The 12,780-nt window shown below is 43.3% G+C and overlaps 1 protein-coding gene across 8 annotated transcripts in view; it reads left to right on the forward strand.

Moving 5' to 3' along the window:
• LOC142572080 (CREB-regulated transcription coactivator 1-like) overlaps nt 1-12,780 on the forward strand; it is a 132,254-nt gene that overhangs the window by 57,373 nt on the left and 62,101 nt on the right. For all 8 annotated transcript variants that reach the window (XM_075680908.1, XM_075680910.1, XM_075680911.1 and 5 more), the window contains one exon: nt 7,178-7,534. In XM_075680908.1, coding sequence (XP_075537023.1) covers nt 7,178-7,534 — 357 coding nt within the window. The remainder of the gene's footprint in view (nt 1-7,177; nt 7,535-12,780) is intronic.

A 12,780-nucleotide genomic window follows, 5' to 3' on the forward strand; every position in this document is an offset into this window, starting at 1 on the left:
GGTGGCTTGAGTCTGCTGGAATTTGGCTAATTCCTTGGTAATAATATATATATATATATATATATATATATATATATATATATATATATATATATATATATATATATATATATATATATATATATATATATATATATATATCTGAACTAAGCAACAATTAAACACAGTCGTGAGCATCACAAAGTTCAAGTTAATCACTTGTCTGAGTGTCATTGTATAGTGTGCATAGGCTTGACAGCTTAGCCAGAAGCATAAATCCTTTCCTCTTCTTGCGACAATACCTTGCCACATTCCGGAACGCTTTCTTTTGTCTGGAAGCTTGCACCTGATGTTGGCCAGCTTCAAGTGAGCATGGTGAGCAGAAATGACCAGAGCACGATGGCACGCCTGAGAATGTACAACACAGAGGCTGTATGTACCTGTGGCAGCGACCACTTCCAAAGTGCAGAAGTCGCATCATAGCATGACAATTGCCCATGTGCAATAGAAGGTGTCAATTTGAAAGGACGTGACAAAGGAAAGTTGCAGACATTGCTCACAATTTTTACGAAGAAGGTTTGGTTTCGAGATGGGTGGTGATGGGGAAGACACTCTCAGCACTATGCCTGACTATCTGTAACATGCATGCCAAATGCATACCTGTGAAAAACGAAGCGCATCACAACAAAAAGGGCTATTAGAAGCTATTGCACTTATGTAACGAATGAGTTGCTTTTACATAGGGCTAAAGTATAGTATGTCTGAAAGTGACGTAATGCCTCAGTACCAGTCTCAGTAACAGCGAAGCACTGAGGTGGTGTGTTGGGACAATAATTGTTCATACAACATTGGTACTCCCAAACCACTTTAGATCTCTGACCATGTCTGGCCCTGGTTTGGTTGATATAATAAAGAAGTAATTATGTTGTACTAGTTTGGAAGTCAGGCCAAATATATCCCAGCAACGTTTGTAAGCTCTTTACACAGAAATTCACAAAAGCATCATACAATTTTGGACACCACTGGATGGCAACTTCAGTACTGTGGTTTCTATTTGAAAAATATTGAAATATAAATAATACCGCAACCATATGCAATACATTGAAAGAAAGTTTGGCTTCCATTGAACGCATAAATGCTGAGAGAATTTTCAAAGAGCAATGCATGAATTTAGCCGAACAAAGTGTTTTGCCTTCAGTGCCCTTTTAAGTTGTACATAGGTAGGAACATGTTGTTTGAGAAGTAGGTTTCTGAACTTTCTGCTGCTGACACTTCTGCTGCCTGTTTTTAACTGGATTCTGCTCCTTGGGCCTTGCCTGCTATGCATGGGTGTACATTTGCACGCATGCACGTGTTGTTCTGGCAGGGGACTTGGCGGGACGAAAGCATTCCATGTCACAAGTCCCCACTCTCCACCAATAACACAAGGGGCAGTGCCCCAGGTGGGTCGCCAATAACACTGGGCTCTTTGTATTGAAGGGGCTCTTTCTCCTCTCGGTACTGACCTCCCCTTCTCCCTCCTGTGCCATCCGCGTGCCTGTAATGCCATGATGCTGCAAGGCGTCGTCTGCTTTGTGGCTGCAGAAGTGCTCCCTCCGCTAACGGCTGCTGAGGAAGGTCACTCTTCGCTTCTTGTCTCGTGAGAATTGTGAGATCTTCAGTGCCTTATGTTTGGAGTAGATGCTACTTCTAACATCATATATTTAAGTGCTGTGTGTATCTAACAGATGGAGCACAGAAGAAAGACTGCACTAGGCAAGTGCTGACTCTCGTACAGTAGAATCTCGTTGATACGATCCCGTTACATACAATTTCCCAGCCCTAACGTTCACAATTGAGAACATGAAAAATGACCCAATGCAGTTGAGTTTCCTTTTTTGCCAGTTCATGCCTTCCTGGAAAACACAATCTTGCAGCACCAACATTCAGTACATCGCCAAACTGTGATCATGCGATACGTTTTCCAGCTGCTAAATCTCAGGTAAACAAGAAAAGACACAAGGCGTGCACAACCGAATATGCTGGCCACTCTCCGCTGCAGCTTCCCTGCAACACTCGGCCATCTGTCTCACGTGAAAACACCGGTGTGCACTCAGTTTCCTATTTTGGCACCAGCAAATCTCCTTCGCCGCATTCACAGCTACCTTTGCCAACCCTGTTGCGATAGGCACCTTCACCTAACTGTTTTAAAATGTGTGGGGCGTAGTTCCGTTGAAAGTGAACTGCAAGCTTTTAATAGGTGGTATCCCAAATGCACCGCTACTCCCTACTACTGGTAGCACGAAGTGCGCGCCGTGTTTTGCCAGCATCGTAGCCATCTATGCTTGGGTCGCACACCAGCTTGATTTCATCCTGGTTTTTTGTTGCAGTCTTAAAATGCTGTGCAATACGAAAACAACAATGTGCATCTTGGGTCACTTGGGTCTCATCAGCTTGATATGCGTGGGCATCTCATGCAGCAACGACTTGCGCTGAAAGGGCACGTGAATACTTCCTGCCAAAATGCCCTGCCTGAAGAAGCTGCTGAGCAAGGCAAAACTTGAGGAGTGCAAACATAAGCTTGCTGAAGCCGAAAAAACAACGCTCGGGCCCTACTAGCTTGGCTCGTGTTGACATGTCATGCTGCAATGATTCATGCAACACTTCGCATTATGTAACTGTCAACTGCACTTAAGTCTGTCAAACTTTTCAGTGAATTTGGATCATAGTTTTTTTCTCCTGCTCTTTGTTTCAGAACGTATGAACGAGATTCTACTTTATTTGTTGCTTGCAACACCTCTATCTCTTTGTCTTTCTTTTGTATCTGTGTGTGTTCTCGCATGCACTCAAAAAGGATGGACGAACACGTGAAAATGCTTTCTTCCGACGTTTTGGCCGGGTTCCTGCCTTGGTCGGCTGTGAGAAAGGCCAGACTCCAGCCAAATCATAAAGAAAAATGTTCTGTTTACTTGCAAAATAAATGTACTTCTAAAGTACACGCTCCCCCAACTTTTCTCCAAATTAAGATCGTTCTTTGCTCTTCCAATGGGAATTGTCATATTTCAGTGCTTACAAAGTCTGTATGCACTACTGGTGGAAGCAACACGACAAGTTGCTCGCTACAAATTGGACGCATCGTGCTTTGCAGGAGCCAAAGACTGGAGCGCTGTCACTATATTTTCAATTCAAATGGTGGTAATGTTTATTTACTGCCAAGTTAAGTTATCGAATACATTTGCTTGTCATTAGTCTTCTAAATTTCTGCTTTTTCAAAAAATGTTCTCATAGAATTTGTTCTGCATACCCCCAAATTTGCCTCATTTTTTAAAAAGTGCGTTCATTGTGCGAGTAAATATGGTTAATGTTTTCATGTGTTTGTCTGTTCCTTCAGAGTTCCATAAAACAACTGGATCCGGTGGTGCATTTACTTGTGTACAAGGTGTTCCAGCTAAAAGTAACAAACGTCTTAAAAATGACGGAGTGTGCTAGGGGGCTGAAACCAGCTCAGTGGTGTTGAGAATCGCACAGCATAGTCTGCAGTATTTATCAATTAGTATAACCCATTACTGAACTTTTTAAATATTGGCTTCACCAAGAAAGTGTCAGTATGAAAGTTGTAGATCACTTTTAAAGATGGCTGACTGAAGTGTTTGCAACTATGTACCATTGATAGAGCTTCTTGTACTTTAAAGAAAGCCCGTGAAATACAAAAACAAGCAAGGTATGGTGCCATTATTTTAGCGCTCCCAGATGACTGATCAAGAAAGGCAATCCTCTCGTCTCTGCAGCGTCGTCCACAAATACACGCAAAGCCCTCGAGCGACCAGTCGCTCGGTAATTCTCTGTGTTTCGCGGCCTTCTTTCATGCTCGGAAAAACACTCTTATGTAGCATTTATTGAGCAACAGAAAGATGCATCAGGAGTTTTTCATGTTGCTCTACAATTGTCTCATTGAACTTTTGATCTAAATGTAGTATTTGAAAAGTTTATTAATTAATTAAAACTAATTCTGTAGTTAGGTATAATGCAATAAATAATGTGAGTATCTCCAAGTGACGGCACACAACATTACCTTGGTTCTGTCCAGCTATGTGGCATTTGTATATTTTTAAAGTTTGGTCAAGTTACGGGGGACACCCTGTATAAAATGAGAAGGGAAACCGAGGGGCCTGATTTTCACTAATGAGGTCATAAGAAGTCATGTGTCATTGTTTGCTGGCTTCTAACAATATATATATATATATATATATATACACACACACAAACACACACGCTGTTTATAAACTGTCTACGTTGCATCACTTTCTCAAGAAATAGGAACTCAAGATGTGCTGTAAAATGCTTTGATGTTCCAGCTAATATTCCTGCTGGAGGATTGCTATCTTAGGAAACGGTCCTGCTTTGAATACTGGCCGATTTCAATTGTGCAGTTAAACATACCCTCTAAAGTGATTAATCAAAATTATAATCAGGCAAATATTGTTAATTAGCCTTTTATAGGCCGGAATATTTTTTGCCCAAGAAAAGCATTCGTGCTACAGTTTGAAATACTTGCATGTGAGGTAAGATCGTCCAGAATTATGGTACTTGCACATCACTTGCTACCCCAGGTGATATTTGTAGACTTGTTCAAAGATAACTGAAATGTGCACATGGGACAAAAAAAAAAATGCCATTATCTTTGTAAGTTTTTGCCTGGAGCAAACTTAGGCTTGGCAGGTGGACGGTCTCACATCTTATGTCAGTCTTTAAAGCAGTCGCTTCTGTAGAGGTGACTACTTGGAATTACGCGCCTGAATGGATGCAGCCGTACAGGCTTCTTTAAGTGCTCACCCTCGTTGCAGGCACCCAGTGCAAAGCATTGTTTTGTGAATCAGAGGTAGCGACATGATGACAAATTTTTACTGGATGACCGCACATGGCGTGAAAATGTTGGTTTTTCTCACTTAAGCATCTGATTTGGATTTATGACCTCAGGTTTAGTATGTCACGAAATGGCAACAACAGGGTAGAAGAGGTTAGTAATGATATCAGCAACTTTGTGCAAATTCTAATGTCAGCTGCTGCTATGAAACTCGGTCTGCAAAAATTATCATTTTGTCTTGAACGCCCTATTTTTTAAATATAGTATGAAGCAGTTGTCACTGAAACATGCGATACGTGTCGTGGTGCTCAGGGAAAACACGGGGAAGGTGGGAGATGGAAATTCAAGATGATGAGCAAAACGAGAACAAAGTAAAATTGGGGGCCAACGTTTTGACAAGTGCACTTGTCGTTTGACATATGCTTTCCTTGCCACAGTATATATAGGTAGGGTTCTTCTAATGTGGAGAAGGGGTAAGAAGAGAAGGGGGGGCGGGGGGGGGGCGACAATAACTCAAGGTGTGTTAGTGGCGAGGGTGTAGAATTGAGAATAAAGGAGTGCTGGTGCACAAGGGCGGTGACATGGCCATGTGTCAGCGGCGTGTCAAAGGCCGAATGCACAGCAACACCCTCTATTACCTGCTTTGCTGGTGGTCATGGGCTATTGTGTCTTCGAAAGAGATTTAAAAAAAGCGGCAGAAAACGGTGCTTGTAAAAAAAAAAAAATTACTGAAAGGGAATAAATATATAAATAAAAAAAAAGGAAAGAAAGGCTCATTCTTCTGTGCTCTGCGTATTTATCAGCACTGTAGTTAATGTTGCTGTAGTACTGAATTGCCATGCTTGTTACTGTACTCCTAACAAGTTTTGTTGTGACTATTTCTAATATGCCATGTATGCTGCTTCTACATGTGTACCCTAGTGCCACATGGCGTTACTTTTTCATTGTGTTAACGTTAGTGACATTTGGAAGGCTGAATATGATGCAGATGAAGCTGTTTATATTTTTATAATTGGAAGTATTCATGTTGTGTATATCTTAAATGTACATAATGTTGTGTGAATTAATGTGGTAGTTGTCCTCAAGGGTAGCAACTATTGCTCGTACAAAAGCTTAGCTCATTTGCAGTCAGCTACGTCTTTTTTTGCTCTCAACGTCTTTGTTTTAACCGTTTGAGATTACATTTTGTGTTCAGGCTGCAGGGCATCTTAAACAAGAGGGCTGATATTCACTGTGTGAGGCTCATGGAGTGGGCCAAATAGAGTGGGGGGGGGGGGTGAAGCTTAAAGGAACAGTATACAGCTTAGACCACTGATAATGTAACCGTTTATAGTGCAGAACTAGCTATAACGTGGCCTTTTCTGAATTCCATTTACTTTTCCACAGAACTCCATGTATATGCATGCTACTTATAGTGCAGCCCCCAGCAGACAAAATAGTGGTTATAATGCAGCCTTCACAGGAAAGTCCCACAGAGAAGCGCTTTAGCAAGCAAGCTTCTCAACAAGGTGTGCTAGTCGATGGGAGGGGAGAGCAACAAGGGCGATGTGGAGGAGGAGGATGAGACGCAGAGTGTACAAACAAGGAGAGAAAATAAAAGAAAGAAAAGTAGCGATGACAGCATGATGCTGTTGCATTGTGGTTGCCGAGGTGACGAAGAATCCTTGGCTTGGCCACTTATCGGTGACACACACTTTGCACCAAACAAACGTGGCTTACAGCTTGTGCGTAGAATAATTGAGCAGGTTTGAAAAATTTGTCAGTGGCTCACTTGATTGCACTTAGGCTGCTTCATGTAAAGACCACAGGTCCTCAGACATTAACTTTCCAACGTTCGTAAATTTAAATGGACACAGACATCCCAGTTGCATGCTTCAATTCTCCGATACGTATGGCTGCTTGTTGTACATGTTTTGCTCATGTGCAGTCTTTGAAAGATGTTGTGTTGATTATAATGTGGTACTGCTTATAGTGTTTATGGATAAGCAAGGTTTACATCACTTTCTTTTAGGAAATCAGAGAATTCACTTGGAGACATTTTAGAACATTTGACCTTGACTTTATGCTAAACGTATACATATACAATGTATCGTACCAACGAGGTAGGATGCAAGGAAACAGAAACAAATGGGGCTAATATACTGTGAAATCGATGCTCTCACAGGGACGTCATTATCACTGTGGTTTGGGTGTGTAATTCAAGAGTGAAAACACTGTCCCCCACTTTCTGCAGTTGTAAGCAACCTTTTTGCACCAAATTAATAGAGGCATGGTTTCGAAAAAATATTGTAACAGTCTAATCTGGTGTGGGATGCTTGGAATCTAGAAGTTGTACTGCTTCCTTTTCCCTGGCAGGGCCTTACCATGGACACGAACGCACTTTCCTTGGATGGCTATGGGGGTAGTTCTCAACAAGCCCAGCAGCAACAGCAGCAGCAGCATCAGCAACAGCAGCAGCATCAGCAGCATCAACAGCATCAGCAGCAACAGCAGCAGCAACAGCATCAGCAGCAGCAACAACAGCAGCAGCAGCAGCAGCAGCAGCAGCAGCACCAGCAGCAGCACCAGCAGCAGCACCAGCAGCACCAGCACCAGCAGCACCAGCACCAGCAGCAGCAGCTGGGCTACTACCCACCCCATTCACCACAAGTTCTGGGCCAGAATCCCGGCTCTCCTCTGGGTTATCCCCCCTCATCACCTACCCTATCCCAAGTAAGTGACCACTTGCAAGTTGTAAGGCTTTTGCTGGGAAGTTTTCATCATCTCTTTCTTGTAACTAGAATATTTCTCATTCTGTGGCTAAAGTTGTGATCAGGCAGATTTTTTGCCTTGAAGTGACCACAATACCCTGTTCTCAAGTGTAACACAATCCTGAATCAAAGAAGTTCAGTCTAGCTTCTGAAGCATGCTTAGTAGGCTTGAGTGCATGTTCTTTATTGCAGTTTTTTTTTTCCTTTCCTTCTGTCTCATTTATTAATCAGATGTGTGGGGTGAGCAATGTCTCGGTGTTTGAGCGAAAGCATTTCATAAACATACACTGAGGATTTCTCAAGGTTCCCCTTTTGTATGCTCCTGCTTGCACGACAAAGTTGGGCTCTGCGCATGTTAAAGTCCTTGAATGGCCTATGGAAGGTGTGTAGACCAACTGGAGCGTTGATGTTGTTTACCAGGGGATGTATCCTGTTGGAGTCCACAAAGTGGACATGTCCGTTTCGTCTGCTGCTGAAGTGCTCATTGGCTGTGGTGCCTGGCTGCTGTGGACGCACAGGCCAGCCCAGCCAATCAGAACTTAACGGCAGACGAAATGGACATGTCCACTAGGTGAACTTTTACAGAATACCTCCACAGGTTTGGCTGTGATGTCTGCTAACGTTAATTTAGTTTAGTGGATTGGGTCTTGAGTGAGCACAGGGGCATGCTTTTTCAGCACATATCCCATCACTCTGCCTTATGGTGGCAAGACACAAGTGCATGTTGCCACAGCAGTAGAGGACTATGTCCTGTTGGTTAATGCTATTGCCCAAGTGTGAATGCTTGAGCATGCACATTGCCTGGGGTGAATTGAAGGATCTGGCTACTAGTCATTTACGAACTCCACACATGGTGACCTTGTCAGCATTAGTAGGCCTTGTAGCTTGCTTTGAGGGCTGGCAGATCCTATTGATGTTTCTTTTTATTTTCTATAAAATTAATGCATTGCTGAAAAGTGGGGTTGAGGGACTGCAATGCATTAAGAATGGCTGGCCGCAGACAGGGGCAAGTCTTGATGTTTGTAGAGGTAAGGTAGGTGAACATCCTTCTGCTTTTGGTGAATTCTATATTTTGCCTAAATGTGTACAGTCGCCAACTGATAATTCGGACTCGATGGGGCCCCATAAAATTCTGATTTATTGGGAATCCGAAATAACGGATTCACAAGAAAATGAGTGACTTTATTATGTGGCCATTAAAAGCTTGTAAATGCATTGTTATTTGCATGCATGCTTGTATGTAACCAGGTCAGACTTGTCCTTAAAGAATTACATGCAACTAATTACTTGTAATCAATTCAATTTTTCAGTGTTTTTGTAATTGATTGATTGCTTTCTTCTAGTTAGTAACAATCATTGTAATTCAATTACTTTTTTTTAGTAACGAATTATACATGTACCCAGTTACTTTGTTGGTGAGACAAACTGTAACAGGCAATGTAGCTTTGAACACTTTAATTTCGTGGGTCTGGATCCACCAGTAGTGGTCGTATGTACGCATCGTGCACAGTAGTAGCATGCACATAGAGCGAATTTTCAGTGTCACTGAAAATTCGCACAAGAAAATGAGGGAAGATGACCAACGAAAATTCTGCAAAGCAGTTGTTAGCAAAGACAAACAATGTGCGAAGGGCTGCAGAGGGCACACTGAAAGTGCGAGGCCAGCTCATTCGATTTGCTGTATTTGTGCAGTGCTAATAAAGAGTTTTAGTTTGTCCAGTACTGCGGTGAACGCAGGCGAACTGAGTGTTTTACAGGAGGGGTGAAGGCATACACGTGAGCGGCCTGGTGGCATAGAGCTCAACCAGACAAACACAGCTAATATTGCCGTAACCAGTGTATTTTACTTTGCTGCTGGTGTAAATTTTCGGCAGCAGCATAATCATGTTGCTGCCAAAAATTTACTCTAGGAGTGAAGCAGAATGCACTTGGTTACTGCAGTATTAGTTCTGTGTTTGTCTGATCGAGCTCTGTGCTACCAGGTGGCTTAAACATGCAGAATGTTCACCTTTGCGCCTCTGCTCATCCGATAAAATGCCCAGTCTGTTTGCGTTTACCTGAATACTGCACATGCTAGAAAGTCATATGAAAGGCTGTGAGAAAAGTTATGTAAAAGTAATTGATTACATTTTGTTATTACTCAATTACTTTTGTGGGGCAGTAATTTGTCGCTGTAATCTATTACATTTTTGAATGAAGTACAGTCGATCCCAGATATATCGAACTCGAAAGGGATCACGAAATAATTCGATATATCGATAATTCGAAATATGACATATGCATGTCAAAAGCTTCTCTAACAACTCCACACATCTCAAGGCAGTTTCCCAATGTCATGACCAACGGGAACATACCGATCTGTACCTCCAAGGTGCGTAAAAAAAACAAAAACACAGCACGATGACCAGAGCACTTTATTTCGGAAGAAAAAAATCTGTGACACCAGAAACTTGGGGGTTATCTGCTTTAATGGGTGGACGACATAATGGGTCGAACAATTATCAAGAAGAAGACAAACTTTGCGGCCAGACTTCTCCAGTTCAGCATCCCACGGCCTGTAGCCACTCAACGAAAAAATTGTGTGTCATCCAAGCTTTCTTATTGGACGCGTATCAAACCGGGAGGCCTTTCGCGTTCTTAAAGCAGTGTGGCGACCTTGTCTTTCCGATAACCAATGGCCGTAGTTTTCATGACCCATCCATATTTGCAGCAAGCAAAATCGATACATGCACTTTGCTGTTCTTTCCACCATGGCATGCAGTGCCCTTCAGATGCAGAGTTTTGTTTGGCAGCATTTGCCAAAACAGTGCCGTCCCATCTGCGTTGAATATTTGCGACGGCGAAAAGCTGTCCGAAATATTTGGCCACTCTTCGGACAACCACTTCTCTATGTGACTTGTGCTAGTCGCCTCGCTTTCGCCCAAAAGGGTCTTTCCGACGATGCTGTAGCGACTCTTAAATCGCTGCTGCCAACAAGTGCCACCAGTGAAGCTTTCTTCTCCGAAGGCCACAGCAAACCATTTGGTCTTCTCCATGAGCATTGGGCCGTCAACAGGTATGTTCTTGGCACGTGCCTCCCAAAACCAGGCGTACAATGCCTTCTTGACCTTGTAAAAGGTTGGGATGCACACACGACACACTCCAGGATGACTGCACTGCACTGCCTTCAGCTTAGCATCGGCTTTGTTCTTGAGGATCGTACTCAGGGTGTTGCGAGGAATTGCGAATGCCGCGGCGGCCGACGACTTTTTCTCGCCAGCCTCCACCCGTCGAATGATGTCCACATTTGTTGAAAAATCCAAATTCTTGCGTTTTTTCGCGGCCATGGCTCTGGAACACGTGCCAAAAACGGAAAGAAAAACACAATGCACCACACGAGTCTCAAGCCTTCGCATTGGCTTCGTGAATAAAAGGAACAAAGCGAATTGAAAGATGCACCACTCGGCGTTTCCGCACTACCACAAGCCCAAGCTGCACTGACCTCGTTTGTCTCGCTGCGCCAGCGGTGTCAGCCAACCAAAACACAGGAAACGGGCGCCTGCGGTCAGCGTGGTTTCCCCCTCCCGCTTCCCTTTCACACCCAATTGCGTGCCTTTTACCCACATGCTCCTTTCTCAGAGTGCGGGGCGGCGTGTGTGAGATTGCGGGAACATCGCGAGAGCTTCGTGAGGAGAAGCGCACATGCGGGATGCGGGGGTGGGATGCGATGGGAGAAGCGCACTTGCAGGGGTGGGGTGGGTTATGGTGGGAGAAGCGCACTTGCCGGGGCGCAGCTCAACACTTAGGTCGATACATCAATATGCCGGTGCACGGGAGTTCTATATACGCGAACAATAGCACTATACTTTGGCATGGGATTCCCAAGAGGATTTTTCAACTGTTCGATATAGGCATTCGATATGTCCGGGTTCGATATATCCGGTATCGACTGTAATTGTAATTGTAATTGTAATCAGTTACTTCTTTTCTGTCACGCGTGCAAGTCTGGACCTGGTTAGCTTGTATTTTGGCAATTGTAATGCTATCGCTACAGATGGATGAAAGTATGGTAAATGAATGCACCATAATATCCAGCCCTGGACAACTTGAACAAAGGCCAACTGTTGCAGGTTTCCTTGCAGCAGTCTTTGTCCAGCAATTCCCTCGCTTCTCCAGTGTCCACGTTGGCACAAACATTGAGGGTGGAATTAGCATTATTTGTAACTGCTTGTTGATTCTAAGCGACAAAAGCTTTTTACAGCAGCCAAATACAGTGCAGTCCACTTATAACGCTATCAAAGAGAACAAAAAATCCAGTCATTGTAACGATTATCGCTATGTCTGGACTGCCGTTAAAAAGAAAGGAAACAAAGCTAATAAACATATCTTTGTAGTTTCGTAGCCAAATTTGCCACTTGCGCTAAATGTAGATGTTGTAGGAAGTAGGCAGTCAAAAATAAAATGTTTATTTATACCTCTAAACGGTGTGTCAAGCGTTAGGTGTGCTTAAATACTCAGAAATCTGCACATACCTTTGCAGCAGTTTCAGGTTCACAACCGCAATGTGCATCGCGTTCAGCTGCTGCATGAACGCTGGCAGCAATAATTTAGCTTGCATGAAATAAACGAGTGACTCATTTGGGGGTCAGGGTTGGGAGGCCAAACATGCACAACAAACTGAATATGCAGCCTCCAGAACTTAGTGGCTTGGCTTGGCTTGGCTTGACTTGACCTGCAATCTTGGCATGACTGGGGAATACAGGATTGACTTGGTTTTGCTACTTTCGGTTTTGAGGAGGCACTGGCGACAACAAACAAAAACGTTGCTTGGTGGCTGAATTAGTTAGCAGTTGTACAAACATAGTTCGAATTATCAAAAAACGTGCTGTAAGGCATTAAAAATTAATATGTTATGTTTATGATGGGAGTGGCGGTGCTGCAAAGCTGTCTGAATTATCGATCATGTCCGAATTATCAGCGTCCAAATTATTGGTCGGCAACTGTAATAGGGAAATTTCAGTGTGAAGGGTGGTAACTAGGCATTGTGCATTTATTGCACACGTAAATATTGACATTGCTCTTGCCAGCTGGGGTGGCAACACTCAGACATTCACTTAGCCAAAAGAGTAAGCTTGAGAAACTATGTGTGCTCTTATCTCGTGTACTAGACATTAGGGGGAGCACATTCTTAAGCTAGCATGATGCAGGCTGCAGTACATAAACTTAGCT

Source organism: Dermacentor variabilis, chromosome 2, assembly GCF_050947875.1.
Source record: "Dermacentor variabilis isolate Ectoservices chromosome 2, ASM5094787v1, whole genome shotgun sequence".
Lineage (NCBI taxonomy): Eukaryota > Metazoa > Arthropoda > Arachnida > Ixodida > Ixodidae > Dermacentor > Dermacentor variabilis.